The following is a 24,678-nucleotide window of genomic DNA, read 5'->3' on the forward strand; positions in this document are numbered from 1 at the left end:
GATAGTCCACTTCAGAATATACCCCTTCTTCCATAGACTTCTTTCTATGAAGGGAAAGGGAAAGAGTGGAGGTAGCAGGGGGCAGGGGGAGGTCAGGGTTATGGGGTTGCAGTGGGTGAGGAGGGTCTGGGAAAGACACTGAGAGGGGAAGGACAGCTGCCAAGAAGTGGGACAGGCAGAAAGCATTGGTCATTGGATCAGAGGGACAAATCAAGTGACAAACTGATGGTTGGTGAGTTGTCATGAAATAGTTCACCAGGGAGGATAGAATGGATCAGGTGGTTGAAGAGACGGTCAGATGTCAAATTGGTAGTCAATCAGGGTGTGGGGTTGAGCAGCATATTGGATGAGCTGTTGGGGAACAGTGAAAGGACAGCTGGAGGAAGATATTGGGGATTCAAGAGGAAAATATTTAACATGAAGAGGGCCTACCTGAAGTGGGTTCCTAGCACTAGACTCCATAATTGCAGGTATGTCCCCTCCAACAAATGGCCAAGTGGGCACTACAAGTGTTGTGAAGGCCTGCTTCTGCATAAATTGCCTGTGCCAAGTGAAGGCCATGCATGGGTCATGGCTGTGCATCCAGATATGTGTTGGAAGCCACTCCACAAGTCCAACTCCCATTGGCACATAAGATGCACGGGGCTGTTAGAAAGAAAATCACAGGTTTTGTGGAACTTACAGTAGTCCCTTGATTTTCCATTACAATTTAGTTTTTTTTATATTGAAATCATGTTATGTAGCACACAAAAAGCTACAATGGCTGGATTCTTGGCTATATTGTTCTTGCTGATTGATTGCACTAAATTAATGTAAACCTGGTAATGCCGAACAATGTCAATGATGTTATTGAATTGTGTTTATTCAGCTCCTTTATACTGCAAAAAACTGATACTTCTTCAACTTCATTATCTGAAAGATTTTACTCAAGGTCAGAGAAGATAGAGAATACACAAACAGGTTTTTGACGTAAATCAGTTAATTCACTTGTAGAACGGGGATTCTGCAAGCACTGTCTGTGTTTATTGTCTATCCTAATTGTGCCTTAATTGGTAGGTGTACAGTCACATTTAGACTAGAGGGCATAAACCAAGCAGGTTTCCTTTCTTGCATGAAATTAGTGAATTAGATAGATTTTCACAACAATCCTATAGTTTCACAGTTACCACTACTGAGATTAGCTCTATATTCCAGGTTTTTAATTATTTGAATTTAAATGTTAACTCTTGTAGTGGGATTCAAACTCAAATCTCTGAATCAATGGCTCAGGCCTTCAGATGATAGTCCAATAACTACTTTTCTAGAATTTAATGTTTTGTGCGCAACTGACCTTAAAATGAACCCAAATGCTCTTTCTTCAAGTGATTTTTAAATCACTTTTTGAGCTAATTTATTTTGCTCAGGTAACTTGCTGTCACAAATTGGAAACCTTCTCTACATTTCAAGTTAATCATTAATTCCTATTAATGCGAAAGAACGCTTTCTGAATGTATGTTACAGTCCTGCAAGTTTTCAGTTTATGTTCTGATTAACAGGTTAACAATGTGTCTGATGTCAGACTGCAGGTCAGGGACCTCAAATGAAAATGCAGGTGTCCTTTAATGCGCTCCATCTGCGAGGTGAAGGCAGTGATCATTGGTTTGTGTGGGCAATGGAAAGTTTATGCAGAGCTGAAAGGCCTAATATGTTTAACCTTGTTACCTTTCTCAGCTGGGAATGAACCAGCAGAAGAATATGAAGGAATGATGCAATTTTGGGGTGTAATATTTTCCTTTGAAATTTGCAAAACGTTCCCATCCATACTGATCTACAAAATTCAGAAGAGCTGGCTGATACTTCAAAAAAATAAATACAAACCCAGAGAATTCAAAGCAACTCTGAAAAAGCCACAATGACCAATAACACTCATTCAAAGCTGCATTCCATTTTTGTTAACATAATAAGAGAATATCCCACAGTTTCATTTTTATGTAACATCTGAAATCCAATAACCTCTTGTAGAGCTTGGAAGAAGTAATAACTTATGGCGGGATGAAAGCTTGTCATGACATATATTGCAGCCATACAAATATTCCATCAGTTTTTATTATGCAGAAGACAAATCTAAAGAGCACAAAACTAAAAATTTAAAAAGAATAGAATTTAAAACTTTAGAAGTAGGTTTAGAGGATACAGAATTTATTTCCTGGGATCTGGATCTGAGCGTATATCTTCCAAAGTTGGAGTTTTGACTCCTTTTTGTTGCATTTTCTAGCATTTTGAAATATGATATAATTCACCATTTGCAACAAATAACTATATGAGGAATGATTACATGTTATCAGTCAATAAACTATTGATGCTATATCTTAAAAAGGGGGAATACAGAAAGCATCCTATCTGGATGCATCACAGCTTGAAATACCAACTGTTCTGCCCAGGACCGCAGGAAACTGCAGAGAGTAGTAGACACAGCTCAGCACATCAAGGAAACCTGCCTCCCCTCCATGGACTCTGTCTACACTTCTCGCTGCCCCAGTAAAGCAGCCAACATAATCAAAGACCCCACCACCCAGGACATTGTCTCTTTTCCCCCCTCCCATCAGGCAGAAGATACAGAAGCCTGAAAGCATATACGACCAAACTCAAGGACAGCTTTTATTCTACTGCTCTAAGGCTATTGAACAATCCCCTGGTATGATAAAATGGACTCTTGATTTCACAATCTACCGCGTTATAGCCTTGCACCTTATTGTCTGCCTGCCCTGTGCTTTCTCTGTAACTGTAACACCTTATTCTGCATTCTGTTATTGTTTTCCCCTTGTACTACCTCAATGTACTGATGTGATGAAATGATCTGTATGGATGACATGCAAAACAAAGTTTTTCACTGTACCTCCGCATATGTGACAATAATAAACCAATCTACCATTTTACCAATTTGCCAATCTTTAGTCATGTTCTAAAACCAGGCTGACATAATATTCCTTTGGCAGTGGTTAATAAACATCATTTTATTAAAAAAATCCTTATGACTAAATTGTTTCAGAGCTCTAAATAAAACGTCAACCAATTCTGTAGACAGCAATGTTTGCATCAGATCACTTGGAAAATATAATAGCCCTTCTATCAGCGCATATTTTCAGATCACATCAAATAAAGGGGCTCTATTGAATCTAATTAACATAGGCTGCAAACAGGGAAAACATCATTTTCACTGAGAATGACTTAATGATCTTTGAATCGAAATCATTTTGCAAATTATTGCTGGTGAATCTACTTCTTTGGTTTAAGCATTTTTTACTTTTCACAATATATAGCTGACACAAGTTATGCTTATGAACAAAACTTTTGAAAGAAGGTTGTTATGATTTCTGAAAAAACTAATGTATAGGGCGTTGGTGAGACCACACCTGGAATATCGTGTGCAGTTCTGATCACCATACAATAGGAAGGATGTGATTAAGAAAGAGAAGGCGCAGAAAAGATTCACAAGGATGTTGCTGGGACTGGAGGGCTTGAGTTATAAGGAGAAAATTGATAGACTGGAACTATTTTCCCTGGAAAGGAGGAGGTTGAGGGGTGACCTTATAGAGGTTTAGAAAATCAAGAGGGGAATAGATAAGGTGGACTGTCACAGTCTTTTTCCCAGGCTTGGTGAGTCTAAAACCAGAGGGCATAGGTTTAAAGTTGGGGGTAAAGATTTAAAGGGGAGCTGAGGGGCAAGTTTTTCTCAAGACAATTAGACATAGGAGCAGAATTAGGCCATTCGGCCCTTTGAGTCTGCTCCGCCATTCAATCATGGCTGATTTATTTTTCCCTCTCAGCCTCATTCTCCTGCCTTCTCCCTGTAACCTTTAACGCTCTTACTAATCAAGAACCTATCAACCTCTGCTTCAAATATACCCAATAACTTGCCCTCCACAGCTGTCTGTGGCAATGAATTCCACAGATTCACCACCCTCTGGCTAAAGAAATTCCTCTTCATCTCAGTTCTAAAGGGATGTCCTTCTATTCTGAGGCTGTACCCTCTGGTCCTGAACTCTCCCACTACTGGAGACATCTCCTTCACGTCCACTCTGTCCAGGCCTTTTAATATTCAGTAGGTTTCGAGTGGTGGATATACACAAAGAGCTGCCAAAGGAAATGATAGAGGTGGATACAATTACAACATTTAAAACATATTTGGACAGGTACATGGATAAGAAAGGTTTACAGAGCTATAAGCTAAACACAGGCAAATAAGAGTAGCTCAAGAAGACACCTTGGTCGGCATGGATGGACCTGTTTCAGTGCTGTATAATTCTTTGACTTGATGGCCTATCTATACCAAGCCCACTTACCTGCATTAATTCCATAATCCTCTATGCCTTGTTCATTCCAGATGCCCCTTAAATGTTGTTGCTGTTCCTTCCTTCACCACTTTCTCTGGCAGCTCATTCCATACCAACAACACTTCCTGTGAAAAATATACCCCTTAGATCCCCTTTAAACTTCCTCCCTCTCACCTTAAACCTATGCCTTCTAGTTTGAGACACATCTACCATGGTAAACAGACCCTGGCTCTCTACCCTACCTACACTTCTCATAATTTTATATACTGGACCTCCATCATGTCATTCCTCAGTCTCCATCAATCCAGGTAAAATAGACCCAGACCATCCAATCTCTCCTTACAACTTGAGACGTCCAGTCGCAGCAACATCCTTGTGAATCTTTTCTGCGCCCCCTCTAGCTTAATCACATCTTTCCTGTAGTGTGGAGACCAGAACTGCACAAAATACTCCAAGTGGAGCCTAACCAAAGGTTATGTACAAATGCAACATGACATTCCAACTCTTGTACTTAATGCCTCAGCCGATGAAGGCAAGCATGCTTTCTTCACCGTTCAGTCTACCTGTGTTGCCACTTTCAGGGAACTATGTACTTGCACTTCAAGGTCTCTCTGTTCAACAACACTTCCCAAGGCCCTATCATTCACTGTGTATGTCTTGTCCTGGTTTAACTTTCCAAAATGGATCACTTTGCGCTTGTCTGCTTTAAATTCCATCTGCTATTTGCTTGCCACTTTTTCAGTTGATCTACACCCTATATTTGAATATATTCCTGACATTTTAAGATATTTAAAATATTTACTTATTAGTCACATGTTCATCGAAACACACAGTGAAATGAATCTTTTTGCATTACTGAGAATGTCTTGAGGGCAGCCCACAGGTGTCGCCACTCTTCCGGCGCCAACATAGCATGCTCACAACTCCTAACCTGTACGTCTTTGGAATTGGGAAGAAACCAGAGCACCCGGAGAAAACCCACACAGACACAGGGAGAATGTACAAACTCCTTACAGACAGCATCGGGAATTGAACCCGGGTTGCTTGGATGGTAATAGCGTTACGCTAACTGCCACACTACCGTGCCTTAAAATATTTAGTTTACATGAGAACTCCATTCATTAAGGTTCATTTTGCATTTGAATTAAGCAGTTGTAAGTGATCTTAATTATGATTGCCTGTTGGTACTTTGAATATTGGGCTAGAAATTCTCCTGCATAGCAACATTTTTTATGAGCTAGCTGACAGAACTTTACCTGAAAACCATTTGTTAACTGCAATCACAAACTCTGTATGCACAAGGGCTTTTTGGGAAAGCTCACCATGATCCTCTGTGCATAAAATGAATTTACAGTGAGCACACAGAAGTGAAGTCAATAAATGAGCAATGACAATTGACATTACCCTTGCAGCTTTCTATGATGAATACACACATCATATTGGCACAAGCTGTGAACCAAAGGACAGGCTTTCACTGGAAGCTCTCAGCTTGCTTCAATATTACTTAAAGGGTGGAGTAAAAGATAGTGCTTCTGTAAGACAAGTTTGTTGTTCTTTAGTCATAGGTGCCAGCCCCATGATGGTCCTTACCCCTGGTACAATGTCCCATGGGTGGTCAGAGGTACCTGGTCACTAACCCACCACCTGAGGTCAATTCTGTCACAAACAGTGCATACCATTTGAACCAGTGTTCCCCACTAGGACCAGCTACATATAGATCTCCCCTATGGGTGGTCAGAGGTACCTGGTCACTAACCCACCACCTGAGGTCAATTCTGTCACAAACAGTGCATACCATTTGAACCAGTGTTCCCCACTAGGACCAGCTACATATAGATCTCCCCTAATGGTGAGAGATCATGCAGCAAAGTTTGAACTTCTTGCTCAACTTTGCTGCTAATACATACTTCCTATCGGATTTTCTCCCAAGATTTGGGAAAGGGGACCTGAGAGGCAAGTTTTTCACACAGAGGGTGGTGGGTATATGGAATGAGCTGCCAGAGGAAGTGGTTGAGGCGGGTACAATTACAATATTTAAAAGACATTTGGACAAGTTCATGGATAGGAAAAATTTAGAGGTACAGTATATGGGCCAAATGCAGGCTAATGAGACTAGCTCAGGGAGATAACTTGGTCGGCATGGACAAATTGGGCTGAAGGGTCTGCTTCCGTGCTGTATGACTCTATGACTCCAACACTCCTGAGGAATTGCACATTTTGCATGGTAAAATTTCACTCCCTTTTTCTTGAATGGAACTGCTGTGGATCTCATAAGTAGCACCAATTTAATGTGCATTCTTACGTGCTCAAGAATTTCTAGCGGGTTGTATTTTTTTTTGAGTAACTATTTCCCAGTGAGAGAATTCATACTCTGCCTTGCATCGATGTCTAGGTCATTTCAAGAAGTTGTATGTCTATATTATTCATGGTATTCATAGTGTGGCTTATTTGTAATATATATAGTATTTATATAGCTCTGGAAGTGGAATATAGATATCTAGCCATATGATTAGGCAACCTACAACATGATAATGTCACCACTACAGTTATTTATAGTGTTAAGTTCTCCTACACCATGAACTTCCTACACTTGTGTCTTACACTTAAGCATGGCAATGTTTCAGTAGCATTTCTAGTCAGAGTATAAGCACTGAAGCATGAAGCTTAGGGACCTGCACATCTGGTGTACTACATTTCTTCAGCCTTTCCTCCTTCGTAGCTTTTGTCTGCATTCTCTAAAGTGCTTGAACATTCTTTTGTTTCTTGATGAATAAAACTGGATAAAGCACTAACCTACATGCCACTCATTCAGCATTCTGCCAGGGCTCAACATTTGGAATGCCTTTCCAAAACCTCTCTATCTCCTTTAAGACACTAATTTAAATACTACCACTTTGATCAATCTTTGTCATTTATCCCTGTATCTCTTTTTGTGGGTCAGTGCCAGTTTTTTTTGAAAACGGTCCTGTGAAGCACCTTGGGATAATTTGCTACATTAAAGACACTATATAAATGAAAGTTGTTGTTGGAAAACAAATAAAACTGAAGATGCTGGGATCTGAAACAAAAGCAGAAATGCTGGAAGAACTCAGCCAATCAAGCAGCATTTGAGAAAGAGACACCAGTTAATGTTTCAGGTCAGGGATCCACTGTTAGAACTGTCAGTTTTCAAAGCACAGCCCTGTGGAGGGATGGAGTGAGAGATGCTATATTTGCTTTGGTTATCTCTTCTCCAAATTGTTGAACACTTGTTGAGACTTATAACACTGTTTTTCCTCACTATCAGAATGTTTATTGGGTGAAATAATCATAACATTGTACAGCAATGAAAGAGACCACTTACTTAGCTGGATCTCTGCAAAAGTAATTGAACTTGTTCAACCCACCTGCTGCTTTATCCATCGGTTCCCTTTTCCCTTCTTACAATTATTTTGATCCATCTTTATCTTTACACTTACAATAATTCTTCACTTTGGGTGTGATCTAGCTGTGATACGGGCAGCAGTTTTGTAATCAGGCAACATGGAAGTCCCAGACCTCTTGGAGTTCAAGTACTATTGCTTCTGACCAGCACCCTGTGTTGGACTCAACACTTATTTTTGATTTCACTTTTTTAATCAACTTAGAGCATTTTAATTTGTTTTAACTAAATTTACTATTTTTAATTATTTTTCTTTTTTTGACATAATTTAAATGCATTTAAACTGCAATTAAGTGAATATTAGAAACAGTTAAAATTTGTGAAAATACCTTTGACACCTGTCAAAGACCTTCAGGGTGGTCTTCAGGGTGGGGCCTTGGGTTTCACCACTTAAGGCCCTTGCAGAAAGGCGGTGGAGGCTTCCAGCCTATCCTATCTACAGGTGCTGCACTAGGCTAGAGCAGTCATGGTAATGGTAATGGCGCTGGGTCAAGCATGGCAGCAGGTCAGATCAAGAGATGTGGACTATTCATGTTTTCCCTGCGTTTGTTGCAAAGAATAACTTCACGATAAAATCACTGCAAAAAGTTACTTATCTGAATAGTCTGCATGTGAAACTGAGTTATTCAAATCTCTGCAACTTACTCTGATGATGTCATAACAGAATGAAATGATAAGGCATGGATTGGACAGGATGTGTCTGACTGTGGTGAATGCACACTTACCTTTTTTGGGAGAATGATGCTACTTGCAGTCTGGTCTGAAGGAAGAAATCAATACGTCCACAATTAGAATCCAGACAGGTCAGTAACTGCTCATTCTGACTGGAATTAACTAATAGAAAGGAAGTGAACATCCTCAGCATCAGGCTCACTTGTCTAGAACCTCCAACAAAATATAAACTGACCAGCAGCAAAGAGTTTAGCACTTGTAATTCTGGGCAACTTGTACTGAGAATGGGAAAACTTGTCAAGCTATAGTTCTGGAGTGGGTGGGTGACAGAGAGGAGAAAGATTTCTTAAATTAACTTTCCATCTGAGTCCTCTCATCTGCCTACAGCGTCCGTCACTGATGAAGGTTAATTAATTGATATGTCTCATCTGTTACCTTTCCTCTGTCTACCCGATCACTTATCTATCAATGGGGATGGGATTTGCACTTGGTGACATGGATAAACCATCTTCTTTCTCCTCCTTTTTTCCAAAGTACAACCCTTGCCAGGATGTTGGAAGATAAAGTGGTGAATTTGCAAACTTTGAACCATTTCATATAACTACCTCTTTGGTTTGTTTATCAATAAAAACATAATGATGTATAGAGGGATCTTGGGGTCCAAGTCCACAGCTCACTTCGGCACAGACATTGTGGGCCAAAGGGCCTCTTCCTGAGCTGTACTCTTCTTTATGGATAATCAATAAAAAGCTCATCCTTATTCGATCAATGAAATTCCTAACGGCAAATATAAAGTATGAAGATTGTTTCTTAAGGTCTCCTTTCTTATGTTTGGATAAGAGGTCATGACTCAATGTCAGGAACCTCTCATCAAGGGCCACTAACTTTGTTCAGAGGAGCTGGGGGAATGATACTCTCCTCAAAATATTTTTCACTATTGGACTTCTATTTATGAGATGGATCTTCTACTCTGGCACCAGAACTTCTAATGGATTTCCCTGTGTTTCTTCTGAGAATCCCAGCACCGATATCACCTTGTATGGCACATCTCTCACCACCTGCCATTATGCTACTTCAGAGAACTCGCCATGGAGTTCCCTCCAGGACAGGCTGGTGAGAAACGGTTTCTGCAGGAGAGATATTATTTTTGCAAAGAACTTACAGAGACCCTCCAGATCTTCAGCCTGACACTCCTGGCAGGACATTGTCAGGAAGGTCTCCATAAGAACTTGATCCTGCGCTTCAGAGAAGATGTGGTGGACGCACATGCCCGTGGCCACTCTGTCCTCTGCTGTAGGCTAAAGGGAGAGGAGATGATGTTTCCTCACTTTGAGTATGTATGTGTGTGAGCAGCAGATTGTGCAATGTTGCAGAGATCAAAAGCAACAACCTGGAATGACCCTGAACATAGGAAACTGAGAGTGACTAAGGCCTTGACATCCATGGATCACGTTACTGCTGTACAAGATGTTGATGAGGCCACACCACGAGTATTGTGTGCAGTTCCAGTTGCCAAACTATAGGAAGGATGTGATTAAGCTAGAGAGGGTGAAGAAAAGATTCACAAAGATGTTGCCAGGGCCAGAGGCCTTGAATTACAAGGAGAGACTGGATAGGCTAGTGTTGCTATCTCTGGAGCGAAGGAGGCTGAGGCATGACCTTACAGAGGTTCCTAAACTCATGAGGGGCGTGGATAAGGTGGATGGTCACAACCCTTTTTCCCAGGGTAGAGGAGTCTAAAACTGGAGGGCACAGGTTTAAGATGAGAGGGGAAAAATTTAAAGGGGATCTGAGGGTCAAGTTTTTCACAAGAGGATGGTGGGTATGTGGTACAAGAAAATAGCAGAGGCACAATTACAACATTTAAAAGACATTGGGACAGGTTCATGGATAGCAAAGGTAAAGAGGGATATGGGCCAAAACATGGGAGATAAAATCAGGGAAATTACTCTTTTTCATAAATCTGTGTATGGAAAGAGGATTGGAAAGAAAAGAGTAGGACCTATCAGGGCCAAAATTGTAAACTCTACAGAGGAGGAAGACGTGTAGATTGTGCCCGGACTTGACATCGAGTTGGCCTCAGGCTCGACAATGCTTGGGATCCAGGGAATGAGAAGGTAGCAACGGTTGTTGAATCCTTACCTGGAGTGTTCAGCTGTAGCCTCCACAGCACTTTTCCAGGTCATTGGGATAAATTGGCTGACAATATGACCAGTCGCTGCTATTAAGGAGTTTGGCATTCCTACCCCAGTCCCACAGCCTCTGTTGGTTTCATGGGAAAATTGGCATCCCATGTTAAATGGGTCAGACAACTTTATGTTCAGATACAGAAAATCCTGTACAATACAGTATTGTTGGCAACTATAAGTACCACTCATGCACTAGTCATATATTCAACTCCAGTTATTCTGCTAGAGATAACCTACCAACAACATCAAATGAATCCTGCCCACTGTGACTGAGTGTTTGAACAGAATTTCCGGATTGCTGCAGCCCTCCTGGATTAAACAACAGCTTAACCAATATTATGTATTCCTCGTTCGCTGTGAGTGCCAGATCATTCGACACTGTAAACGGCAAAGGGCTAAAAGAGGTTCCTTAAGTTGCAACTTCCAAACAGTCGTAAAGTCTGTGCTTACAAGAAACCCTTGGATCATGAATAAATGAGGTGTACTTAAAGAAAAAGATAACAGGTTTGAAGAGTCCTGATGAAGGGTCTCAGCCCGAAACATTGGATGTTTATTTCCCTCCATAGATACTGCCTGACCTGCTGAGTTCCTTCAGCATTTTGTGTGTGTTGCTACAGGTTTGAAGGTTCTTTAAACTGCACCAGCTGTTGCTTTGACTGGTGATTATTGTGCATCCTTGAGGTGTCACAGCTCTCTTGGAGTCACTGCTCATCTAACAGATGCTATGTGGAAACTGCAGTCATGATATTAACAGTAACACAAACAGAGGGAAAATATGAAGCTGAAAACTGCAAGTCATTTCTTTGATTCACAAACAAATATATTAGAGGACTGGTAACAACATTTAGAGCTAACAGAACATGTACAGTGTTCACATCAGTCACTAGTATGAATTTTAAACACATTTTATGCATCGCTCACAGAGTGCAGTGATCCAAATGGTAATGTTCCTGGATGGTAGACGAAACAATCTGAGAAAATGGGGAACATTTGTGAATCACTTCAATTGCAGTCCAGTTAAGAGTACACAGCTAGCAATACAGCAACCAGCAAGTGGGCAGAAACAAGAATCTCTGGTACAAGTTGCTTCAACTAGCTGGCCTTCCACATTGGGTATGGTTCAAAGTCTACTTAAAATTAAGGCCACTAACCACAGCCATACTAGCCCATTGGAAACATATTCTCTTAGTGCCAACAGGCAGTGATTTTGAAAAATGGCAAAAGCTGACAAACCTCACTTGAGCCCTGCCATTTTGTGACTGAACTCCTTGGGGGAGAATTGTATGTCTCTGACTCCATCATTATACCTGCATTCTGCCATATATCTTGTGTTATGATGACACAACGTATGCCGGCTGACCTAAGAACACTTTCACTACAAATTCAACAAGTTGCGAAGGAGGTACCAGCATGAGATTTCAAAAGATAGCTACATCACTCAACGCAAAGTTTAAGAGTCCAAAGTGCATAGTATTCCATGCAGCTCAGAAACAGGCCGTTCAGCCCAAACAATTCCATGTTTATGTTAATGTTGTAGTTGAAGCTCCTCTCTTCTTTCCTCATCTAATATACTGTATCTGCATAACTTTCTACTGGAAGCACAAGATGTTGGGATCTGGAACACAAAACAAGCTGCTGGAGGAACTCAATGGGTCAGGCAGCATCTGTGGAGGTGAAGGGATAGTCGATATTTCTGGTCGAGACCCTGCATCAGGACTGAGCGTGTAAAGGGGAGATGGCCAGAGGTGAGGGGGAGGGGTGAGCAAAGGGCTTGCAAGTGTTACGGACTCAGTAAAAGTCCCTTTAAGATAGAGAGTGTGTGTGTATGTGTGTGGGGCGTGCTTACGTGAATAGAAGATAAAGGACGTAATGACGTTGTTGAAGAAGTCAGAAGAAGAAGAAGAAAGAGAGAGAGAGAGAAGGGAGAGAGACACCAGCCTGCTTGTTTTCTCTATCGATGGATGAGAAACAATAACTGTGTTTGCCACTGAAATCCATGTATGGAAGTTGGAAGTAATCCGGTGGAGTTCACTTTGTTGCTGGTTTGTAGAAGGAAACAGTTATTTGTATGTGGACGACCACGGTTCGGATGCTTTCGGGGTGAGGGAGTCACTACCGAGTAAACACTGAAGTGTCGTTTGGGTTCCATCGTGGAACATTTGGATTTCTTATGTACTCTCTCTATGTTTTTCTACATCTACATCTTATCTTCAGACAACGGTGGTTGTTGAAGAAGCCCTTGCTCATGTTTCACCTTATGGCTTGCGGAACTGAACTTTAAGAACCATTCCGGAACTGGGAGTTTTGGACTTTGTCACACACACACACGAAGAGTTTAATTTTGGGGTTAACGTTCGAGGTTTAACATTCTTGAATTCTAACATACTAACATTTTTACTTTTATTTTACGTATTATCATAAGTAGTGATTAATAAAATAGTTTTTAACACTAAATCATGCTCAGTGTGTTTCTTTTGTTGCTGGTTCGTGACACAAGTGATAGGTGGATCCGGGGGGGAGGGATTGATAGGCAGATGGAGCCAGGTGGGGGATGGAGGGGTGGGGACAGAGGCTGGGAGGTGATTAGTGGAGACTGCAGGTTAGGGAACCTGATAAGAAGAGCCAGATAAGAGAGGGTTGCTGGGCAGATGGGAACAGAGGGGGGAGGGGTCTGAGTGGGTTGTGTGTGTAGGTGATAAGCAGAAGAATGATGTGGGGGAGGTGAAAGAAACTGAGTAACAGGGAGTGGTTGGAAGGAAGGAGGTGTGTGAGAGGACAGGTGGATCTGGAGAGAGAAAGGAACAGAGGGGGTGCAGAGGGGAGTGGAGAATTCAACATTGGGTTGTGGACTACCCAGGCAGAATGTGAGCTGCTGTTCCTCTAGTTAGGTTGGTGTGGGAATGGGGGTTAAAATGGCTTGCAACCAGGAGCTAAAGATAGCCATTGTGGATAGAGCATGCAAAACACAAGCTGATGAACAAATAACTTTCTACTCCCTTCTTTAGCTTATGGGTGCCAGGGTCCCCTTAAGTGTTATTTGCTTTTATCATTCCCCGTGGTAATGAGTTCCATTTCTTACCACTATTTGGATTAAGAAACCTGAAGTCCCACACCACCAGGTTCAAGAACAGCTACTTTCCTTCAACCATTCAGTTCTTGAACCAACCAGCACAACCCTAATCACTATAGCCCAGCAACACTATGACCACTTTGATCACTTTGCACTAAAATTGCCTTTTTTTGTTTTAATTGTTTCTTTCTTGCAAAAATTGTGTACAATTTATGTTTAATTTATGTTTTTCTTGTGAATGCAACTTATATGATGCTATGTGCCTGTGATGCGCTGCAAGTAAGTTTTTCATTACACCTGTGCACACATGTACTTGTGTACATGACAATACACTTGACTTTGACTTTTTAAGAAGTTTCTTATAAATTACCTGTTAGACTACTTGGTGACTACCTTATACTGATGGCCTTTCATTATGCTCCTGTCCACAACTGGAAACATTGTCCATCTCTGTACCCTATATAAAAATCCTTTATTGTTTCAAAGATCTCTATTCAGTTCCCCCACCTGATTTTCTCAAAGTAAAAACAAGCCAGTCTTTTCCTGGTATGCTTCCCCATAAAATTTCTGGCATCATCTTGATAGATCTTTTCTGTGCCGTCTCCTCTGCCTCTGCGTCATTTTTATAGTGTGGCAACCAGAACTCTTTTCAGTACAAGTGTGGTCTGACCAAGGTCCAAACAGATTTAATATAACTTACCCACTTTTCTATTACTCTAAAAATAAACACTAGTGTTTGGTTTGATTTTTTACGATCTTGTTAACCTGAGGCTCAATTTTTGGTGAGTGACTGGTGTGCAGTTCCTCTACCACTGCTTGTACTCACACATTCCAAGTTATACCTGACCTTTCAAGATCAGAGAGGGAGACATGGTGCGAATCAGAGTTATAGCAATAAGAACAGTGCAGAAGCTATAGAGCATAAACAACTGGAAATGGAAAATCAGGCTTCTACTTGAGGCATCAGACTCATGTTATGAATGTGAAGGTGCATTGATTTGTACTACTTTAGGCTGTTATCAAGCAAAGCCTGTTACCGGGATGGAAACATGTCCCCTGAAAGAGTAATCAAGGTATTCAGGAGCATAGCACATCCAGCACTTAAGTAACTTGTAAAACTGGCTATACCTGTGCCATGTGAATTCTTGTTCTCACTTTCATGTGATATTGTAAATAAAAAGTGGGCAGTGTTATCTACCATTACTGTAAACCAGAAGGGCACTATGCACTTGTATACTTTAAAGTTTTACATGGGTTAAAAGTTACTTTAAAAAAACATATTATGAAAGTGCAACTTACAAATGAAGAGACTGCACAAGAGATCACAAGAGACAAGGGAGCAGAAGTAGGCCATTCGGCCCATCGAGTCTGCTCCAAAGAAAAGGGGAAAAAGAAAAAAGAAATGAGAAATGGGGGGGGGGGGGAATCGTCTGCTCCATGAGCAGAAAAAAACTATTCTAACTCCAATTTCCGGCTTTATCCCCATATCCCTTGATACTTTGACTAATTAGATATCTATCTATCTCCTCCTTAAATGCCTCCAATGTTCTGGCCTCCACTGCTGTATGTAGCAAGGAATTCCATAGATTCACTACCCTCTGGCTAAAGAAATTTCTCCTCATCTCTGTTTTAAACCTGTACCCTCTAATTCTAAGATTGTGCCCTCTGGTCCTGGACTCACCCAACAAGGGAAACAGCTTGGCCACATCTACTCTGTCCAGTCCTTTCAACATTTTAAATGTTTCTATGAGGTCCCCTCTCATTCTTCTGTACTCCAGTGAGTACAGTCCAAGAGCCGACAAACGCTCATCATACGTAAGCCCTTTCATTCCGGGAATCATCCTCGTAAATCTCCTCTGAACCGTCTCCAACATCAGCACATCCTTCCTAAGATATGGGGCCCAAAACTGTGCACAGTATTCCAAATGAGGCCTCACTAGTGCCCCGTAGAGCCTCATCAACACTTCCTTACTTTTATACACTATACCTCTCAAAATGAATGCCAACATAGCATTCGCTTTCCTTACCGCCGATCCGACCTGGTGGTTAACCTTTAGAGTATCCTGCACGAGTGGCCCCAAGTCCCTTTGTACTTCTGTACTTTGAATTTTCTCCCCCTTCTAGATAATAATCTTCCTGTTTATTTCTGTTTCCAAAGTGTACAACTGCACATTTCTCAACATTGAATCTCATCTGCCATTTCCTTGCCCATTCTCCTAAACTATCTAGGTCTCTCTGCAACCTTCCTGTCTCCTCAATACTCCCTACTCCTCAACCTATCTTGGTGTCATCTGAAAACTTAGCCACAAAACCATTTACTCCATCATCCAAATCGTTAATGTACAGAGTAAAAAGAAGCAGCGCCAACACCGACCCCTGGGGAACACCACTAGGAACCGGTAGCCAACCAGAACAGGATCCTTTTATTCCCACCCTTTGCTTTCTGCCAACCAGCCAATGCTCCACCCATTCCAATATCCTACCTGTAATCCCATGAGCTCTCATCTTATTAATCAGCCTCTTGTGCGGCACCCTGTCGAAGGACTTTTGAAAGTCTAAATACACAACATCTACTGCCTCTCCCTTATCCACCCTGCCTGAGGTTTCCTCAAAAAACTCCAATAGGTTGGTCAGGCAGGATCTTCCCTTCACGAAACCATGTTGGCTTGGACCTATCTTGCCTTGCACCTCTAGGTATTCCATAACTTCATCCTTGAGGATCGATTGTAATAACTTTCCCACCACCGATGTCAGACTAATAGGTCTGTAATTTCCTTTATGCTGCCTCCCACCTTTCTTATATAGCGGAACTACATTTGCAACCCTCCAGTCCTCCGGAACCATGCCAGGGTCTATTGATTCCTGGAAAATTATCACCAGTGCCTCCGCAATCTCTAAAGCCACCTCCTTCAGAACCCGGGAATGCACCTCATCCTGTCCGGGAGACTTATCAATCTTTAGTCCATTTAGCTTTCCTAGCACCTTCTCTCTAGTAATCTTACTTGAACTCAGTTCCATTCCTTGAGACCCCTGACTATCCGATATATTGCTGATGTCCTCCACAGTGAAGACTGATGCAAAATGCAGGCAGGACTCATTTGGTGAATTTAAGAAAATATCTTGAGGCAAATCAAAAAGTAATAAGTGACTATTGTACATTTTACTGTTATAACTTGTCTTAAATCAACATTTGAAAATGTACAATAAGATCTAGCAATTATTTCCTTGTGCAATGCAACCACAATTCTTTTAAATTGTGAGATTAATCACAATTTATTTATTTAATAGGGGACAGCTATTGTGGTTTTTTTTTGGCTGGTCCAGATCATTATTAGGGATGTTGTGATTTCAACTGTGACTAAACATTTTGCTATATACCTCATCAACGTACCACATTTCAAGCCCTGAGAGACCATTCATAACTGCACAGTGGTGTAATTCTATCTTGAATCCAGTCTGTCTGTATGGCCCCTCTGGATTCGTATAACTTAGTGCCAATTAGTATAACAACAAGGGCATCTTTCGTAAACTCAAAACCACCAGGAGCTAAATCAGAACTGTCAGAACTAATTTCAATTATGACTTTAACAACTGCCAAGAAAAACAAAACTTTTAATACATAAGTCTTGGATAATAACCAAATATTAAAATAATTATTTTCTGTCCTATTGCTAAAACAGTTTCATATCTTTTAAAAATCTTAATAACTCATTGAGGTCAGTTCAATTCAAGGTCAAACTGGTAAATGGAAAAAGCAGTGCTTGTGTACATCACAGTTTTATCCGCATATACAGTAGAAACAAGTAGAAATGAAGTATGAGAAATAGGAACAGAATTAGCTAATTTGGCTCCTGATTTGGGTCTTGGTCTGAAATGTTGACTTACATCTTTTGCCTCCGTAGATCCTGCTTGACCTACTGAGTTCTTCCAGCCACCTGTTTAGTTTTAGCTCATTTGTCCCTTACGTAGAACATTACAGCACAGTACAGGCCCTTCGGCCCACGATGTTGTGCTGATATTTTATCCAGCTCTAAGATCTATCTAACCTTTCCCTCCCACATAGCCCTCCATTTTTCTATCATCCATGTGTCTATCTAAGAGTCTTTTTAATGTATCTGCCTCCACCAGCTCTACTGGCAGTGCGTTCCATTCACCCACCAATCTCTGTGTAAAAATCTTACCTCTGACATCCCCCTTATACCTTCCTTCATCCACCTTAAAATTATGCCCCCTCATGTTAGCCATTTTCGCCTTGGGAAAAAAATCACTGACTGTCCACTCGATCTATGCCTCCTCTAAAGCTTCCACATCCTTCCTATAACTTCCACATCCTTCCCTTCTTTACTTTGATGTTCAATGTCATGCTTGATCTTCATTCTCAACCCTACCGTCCCTCTCTATTCCCATACATTCCCCCCTACTGGAAAATCTATTAACCTCTGTCTTGAATATACTTAGTGACTGATCACCACAGATTTCAGGCAGAGAATACACCAAGTGAAGAAATTGCTTCTCAATCTCAGCTGTGTATGTACAATCCTTTATTCTGTGATTGTGGTTTATTGGTCTAAGCTCCCCTCCCTGCATTTACCCTGTAAACATTATACATTTCAATGAGATCATCTCTCAGACTCTAAACTCCAGGGAATAGAGGTCTTGTCTACTCAATCTCCCCTTATCAAGCAATTTCAGTGTGCTTTCAGTGATAGCCTGTATAATTACAGCACAGCTTCTTTTTTCATAAACTAATCTCTTCAAAATGAAAGTAATTATCCAATTTTCTTTGTTAATTGTTGGGGGTACTTTTTTTGTGATTCATGTAGGAGGACGCATAAATCTTTCAAATCAGAAAGATTTCCTAGTCTGCTGTTTTTAAACCATTCTGCTATTTTCAGATTTGCCACCAAGGAAATAATTTTCACATTTCTCCGTACTACCTTCCACTTACATATTCTTGCCCTCTCATTTAGTATCAGCAGCAAACTTGGATAGGTTCACTGAACACTCTCATCTAAGTTGCTGATGTGAATTACAAATAACTGGAGCACAAGCACTGATCCCTGTTGCACCTCATCAGTTACAACCTGCCAGAGAAAATTCGATGTTTTCTACCCAGTCTCTGCTTCCTTTCCAGAAAGTAATCCTCAAGTCAAATTCAATGTGCCCTTATATTTCTTACTTGGCATCTGAATTGAATGATATTTCAACATCCAAATACACTACACGTAAACTTACCTCATATCCACCCTATAAATTATAACTCTATTTTGAATGCCCAATCATATTGTGCTTTCCTAAATGTCTTTTCACCATATTTTCAATAATTAGCACTTTAGCATGTTCCTAACTGCAAGTGTTGAGTCAACTGGTCCATAGTCCCATTCCTTCTCTTTTGCTCCTTTCTTGAATACTGTAGACATGTCTTCTACTTTCCAGTGTTTGGTTACCGTTCTAAAGTCTAGTAATTTCTGGAAGGTCAAAATCAGTGCATTCACTAAGTCTGTAACAACATCTTTTAACACCTAATGATATGGCCTGGATAAAGTGGACGTGGAATGGATGTTTCCATCAGTAGGAGAGTCTAGGATCTGAGGGCACAGCCTCAGAATAAAGGGATGTATCTTTAAAACTGAGATGAGGAGGAATTTCTTCATCCTGAAGGTGGTGAATTTGTGCAATTTGTTGCCACAAAAGGCTGAGGAGGGTTAAGGGTTATGGGGAGAAGGTGGGAGAAGGAGGTTGAAAGAAGAAAAATCAGCCATGATTGAATGGTGGAGCAGATGGGCCGAATGGCCTAAATCTGCTCCTATATCTTATGTTCTTATGGACATAGCTCATCAGGTCCTACAAATGTACTGGTTTTTAGTTATATTAATTTTTGCAGTGTTTATTATTTATTTAGAATCATACAGTTAAACGACACAGAAACAGGCCCTTCAGCCCAACTTCATGCCGACCAGGGTGCCTACCTGAGCTAGTCCCACTTGCCCGTGTTTGATCTATGTCCCTCTAAACTTTTCCCATGCATGTAGCCGTCCAAATATCTTTTAAACATTGTAATTGCTCCTGCCGCTACCACTTCCTCTGGCAGCTCGTTCCAAATACTCACCAACCACTGTGTGAAAAACTTGGCCCTCGGGTCCCCTTTAAAGGCTTTCCCCTCTCACCTTAAACGTATGCTGCTTGTTTTGGACTCCCTTACCCTGGAGAAAAAGGGGACCGTTCACCTTCATCTATGTCCCTCATGATTTTACATACCTCTATATGGTCACTCCTCAGCCTTCAACGCTTCATTCAAAAAAGCCCCAGCCTGTAACATCCTTGTGAATTTGATGAAAGGAAATGATTTATAAATCTTGATTCTCATCCCATAAACCAAAACCTTCCAGATGACTATGACTCTCAGAGACGTTTTATGGATATTTGCAACATGCAGATTATCCACTTCCGAACGAAGCCATGAGTGAGACAGAAAATAGTTCAGAATCAAAGAATTTTCAATTATTTAGATAGCAGATTGCCATAAAATCAGTTTCAATTGTTTCTCGCTACACTTACTGAGTGAAATCAGAAATCTGACTACAGCTTAGTACAGAACGGACCTATAAACAAACAGCTCCTCAGAGAGGCTGCAAGATTAGCATCTTTTTTTAAAAAAATGGAAGCACATTACAAGCTTCTCTTTAACGCTGTCTCAAAATTAAACCTGCCGGTGCCACATATTTTGAACCCCGCGCTGATCTAGTGTAATCGGGAGGAAACACCCCGAAACTCTGCTGGCGACCTAATGGAATTGTTTCAGAAGTTCCAGCAAGTTTTTCAGAGAACCATTACAACTCACCCTTCGGCTCAACTGGATTGCCAGCGTGGAGAATCTTAGTGCCGCTGTGCCTTCCCATCGCGCTATCAGCGCAAGAAGGATATCTCAATGAAAGCACTGAAATATTCAGTGTTGCAAAACACAATGTGGAAATGTACTACAAAGACCACGCACGGCTTAGTACATAATGGACGTACATAAGAAATATTAACCCCGCCCTACCGCTTCGCCACCACGCCCCGGTAACCGAAAGTGGGGAGTTCGCTAACCCTATAACCCGCATCAGGCAGTCCCGATTCGTTGCTCCAGGACATCTGGATCTCTGCGAACCAGCCACATTCCTTGCGTATCAATCATCTTTAAGCATTTAAACACAATCCCTGCATCTCAAAAGAATTTTGAAGGATTTTTAACTGAAACATAAATTGGTGAAGCTTATTAAGGGGGTAGTATTATTATCCGCATAAAACGGGGATGGGAGGGGGAGCAACAAATAAGGAACTCAGCGGGTTTGAACATAAGGTGCTAAACAGACCTTGGGCGAAGGTACCAATGGATCTCTTCATATTTGAGGTTGGACCCTACCTGACTGATTGCAACAAACTGGCGCAGGGAGTCGGTGGGTCGAGCAGCATCTGTGGGGGAGGGGGGGGGGATTGTCGACGTTTCGAGTCGAAACCCTGCATCGGGGAGGGAGAGGAACGGCTGTACACGACTCAGCCAGAAGGTAGGAACAAAATTCCACAGTGGCGATAAGCCATTCCCTGGAGGGGTTTGTGTTGCATTGTTTCAGAGTTGTCAATGAACAAGCGCGATAGGGTGCCAGTAACGCGACGCTTTCAGAGCTGTCCTTGAGATCAGCCTGCCGTGAGCAGGGCAGAGTCCAGCCGCCGGTCGCTGTGTCCCAGGCTGGGACGCCCTTGAAGTACCAGCAAGGTACTTCTCGGCTCCTTCACTCGCTTCCACTGAGTTAAGAAAGAAATATCACAGGAAGCGGCACGTTACCTGGTGGGGACCTTGACTCGAAGGTATCGGTCGATGGCGATGGCCAGAAGGGCGAGAATGGAGCTTTGGGTCAACACCAGGACGGTGCAGGAGAAGAGCAGGCAGCTGTAGAAGTGGGTCTCCAGCCCGATGCTGATGGTGATGGCCAAGGGGATGACCAGGGTGCCCACGGCGATGTCAGCCAAGGCCAGGGACACGATGAAGCAGAAGGTGGTCTCTCTGAGTGCCCGGTTGATCCTGACCGCCCAGCACACCAGCACGTTGCCCAGGACGGAGACCACGGCGATCAGGACCTCCATCCCGATGTAGATCACCAGGGAGGGAGTGATGTGGCCGGCCTCATCTTCCCGAACGGCCGTCATCCTTGCATTGAATGAGGAGGCGCCGAGCTCTGGGTTATCTGTGGCCCAAGTGTAGCTGGGGGGCGGTGGTGGTTCTGCGCTGTCCTTCGTCCGCTCCCCTGGGCACCGTTTCGTTTTAAGGAACCCGCTTACGATCCAGTCCGCTGCATGTGGTCACCGACGGAGCACGAATCGCCTGAACAACTGCTGCTGCCATACGGAGCTGGAAATGGGCACTGGCGACTCGCACTGTACGCAAGTCCTGTCAACTCGCCAGGTCCCAGTTCCCACTGACAAGATCGAAGGAAGAAGCCACTCAGCCATCTCTCACCAGTCAGTCCCTTTAAAACGTGTCAAGCCTGTCTGCAAAGTCCTTTTTATTTTGGCCGACATGTTCTAACTCCCCACGTTCTGCTTTGCTCCGGGGTCTAAGTGGAGCTAGCGACGGGCGCTGTCTACAGAAAGCTGCACCTTGTCAGTCTGATCCGCGGCTCAAAGCCGTGTGTGTGTGTGTGTGTGTGTGTGTTGTGCTGCTCTGTCAGCGTGTCTTGTTCGGGTTTACTGAGAGTGCCTTCCCGAGCCTGTGATTATTAAGTGGATACCTTTGGTTTATGAGATCATTTTAAAGAAGCAGTCCTCACAACCTCAAGCCCTTGCGAAAGTGAATGGCTACCCGTCAGAAGGTAAACAATTAAAGGAGCAACCTTGTCCGGATTCCCAAGGCAGTAATTTGCACTTCAGCCTTACAGAAAGTACCCAAAACCCAGAACAAGGCTGTAACTCTGCCGCAATAATTTATTTCCCTAAATCAGGAGAAATATAATTCCAGCCCAGGAGCACCAAGGAATGTGTTTAATTGGATTTTTAACACGTATTTTGGTTAGTGAGTGAGAGGGGTATATTTGACTACAGATCGTTAAACACTCCATACAGGAAGTCAAAACTCGTTTTAAAACGTAACACGTCCCCGGTTCTCTGTATATAGACGTATGGTTTTAAATAGAATTAAATGCATTTTAGGGTGCGGCATTATCATTACAAAGTGATCAGTTCTGAAGACAGTTATATTTGAACACCATACTATGGAATCCAGTAACGACTTCATTCTTTTTCACTCGTCAGCATGGGGAATTTAAATCCGTGTGATAATCTTCCTACAACAAAAACGATTCATGGTTAACTATCTCAGTGTTCAAAACGTTAACGCTAGACGGATTGTATAAGGAGAATGTAGAACAATAGGTTAGATCAGCCTGGTTTGATGGGATGAAAATCTATTAACTGTACACCTGATTACAGTCTGGATCTGAATCAGATGTTAATGAGCACGAAGAGATTCAATGCACAAAATATATTTCGCATGCATGAGCAATGTCGTTGAATGATTGGGGAAAGAGGAGTTTTACATGTTGCTGCAGCAGGGGGAGCTTTTCTGCAACGAAGGCAGAGGATAGATAACCTTCATCTCACCCGTACCTGTGGAGTTGACACTATACAATGTGAGAAATCTCATACCCAGTAGCAACAAGACAGTCGGAAAAGATGAACATTTACTCTTATCCCCACCACTGATTTAAGAAACAAGAAATTGATGTTGTCAAACTATTTACTCGAAAATATTATTGCCCTGCAGCTTCAATTCTCTTTTCATAGTCAATGAAAATATAATTTACTCTGGAGTAAATGATTCCTTGCAGTGTATCTTAAACTACTCACATCTAAGAATATACTTGACTAAAATGAGCTGGGACATCATGTTACAGCTGTACAAGACATTGGTGAGGCCACACTTGGAGTATAGTGTCCAGTTCTCGTCACACTATAAAAAGCATGCAGTCGTTAAGAAGAGTGCAGAAGAGATTTTCCAGGATGTTGCCTGGAATGAGAGCTTCAGTTACAAGGAGAGATTGGATAGGCAGAGATTGTTCTCACTGCAGCACAGGAGGCTGAGGGGTGACTTTATAAAGGTTTATTATTTTTTGAGGGGAATAGATAGGGCAGATAGTCAAAGTCTGTTTCCAAAGGGAGAGGTGTGTAAAACAAGATGACATACAGTAGGTTTAAAGTGAGAGAGAAAATATTTAAAGGAGACCTGAGGGGCAGGTTTTTCACACAGAGAATGGTTGGTGTATGGAGCAAGCTGCCAGAAGGGGTGGTAGAGGCAGGTACAGTTACAGCATTTAAAGTGCACTTCGTCAGGTACATGAATAGGACAGGAAAAGTGGGATATGGGCCACTTTTTAGGACATAAAAAATATAGAAGTTCAATCTGCGTAACATTAATATGCCTTTTTTTAAAAAGGGAATGGAGCTTTCCTATATTCTGGAGGGGTTGCTTTCAATTCCTGAAGGATGCAAGAATTTCAGGAAATTACACTTATCATGGAGGCTTCATTTGGAGAGTAACACTTCCTCCCCACTCTGCCCAAAGATCTGAGGGAAAAACCATTCAAATCTGTACTCAGTTTGAAATCTGCTCTTCTTAGTAATTTAACTATTTTTAAAAAAATACCATACTTCTTTCTCCTAGTTCACTAAATCCCCATACTTACTGATGATTCACTGTTGCACAGTGTTAAAGTCACACTCAGATGACGCTTCACTCTCTCTGTGTGTTGGCAAAACAAACCTCAAGTTTTATAGTACTTCATCTTTTTCTGAGGCAGTTCCTCGGGATTGAGGATGACTGACGTCAACTCCAGGGTTTTGAGATGGCTGATGAAGCCAATGTGGGAATCACAGACTCTTCAAAACATGGGGCAGGTGGTGGCTGGCTAGATGGGTGGGTGGGTGGTTTGTGAGGTGGTGCATTCCTTCCTCCACTTGCACAGGACTTTGTGTGGTCCT

At 42.0% G+C, this 24,678-nt stretch overlaps 1 protein-coding gene across 2 annotated transcripts in view; it reads right to left on the reverse strand.

Moving 5' to 3' along the window:
• The window catches only part of LOC127580899 (adenosine receptor A1-like), a 120,840-nt gene extending 96,412 nt beyond the window's left edge, over nucleotides 1–24,428 (reverse strand). For both annotated transcript variants that reach the window (XM_052034874.1, XM_052034873.1), the window contains exon 1: nucleotides 21,491–24,428. In XM_052034874.1, coding sequence (XP_051890834.1) covers nucleotides 21,491–21,852 — 362 coding nt within the window. In that variant the 5' untranslated portion in view covers nucleotides 21,853–24,428. The remainder of the gene's footprint in view (nucleotides 1–21,490) is intronic.
• Between the last annotated feature and the right edge of the window lie 250 nt (nucleotides 24,429–24,678).

Source organism: Pristis pectinata, chromosome 20, assembly GCF_009764475.1.
Source record: "Pristis pectinata isolate sPriPec2 chromosome 20, sPriPec2.1.pri, whole genome shotgun sequence".
Lineage (NCBI taxonomy): Eukaryota > Metazoa > Chordata > Chondrichthyes > Rhinopristiformes > Pristidae > Pristis > Pristis pectinata.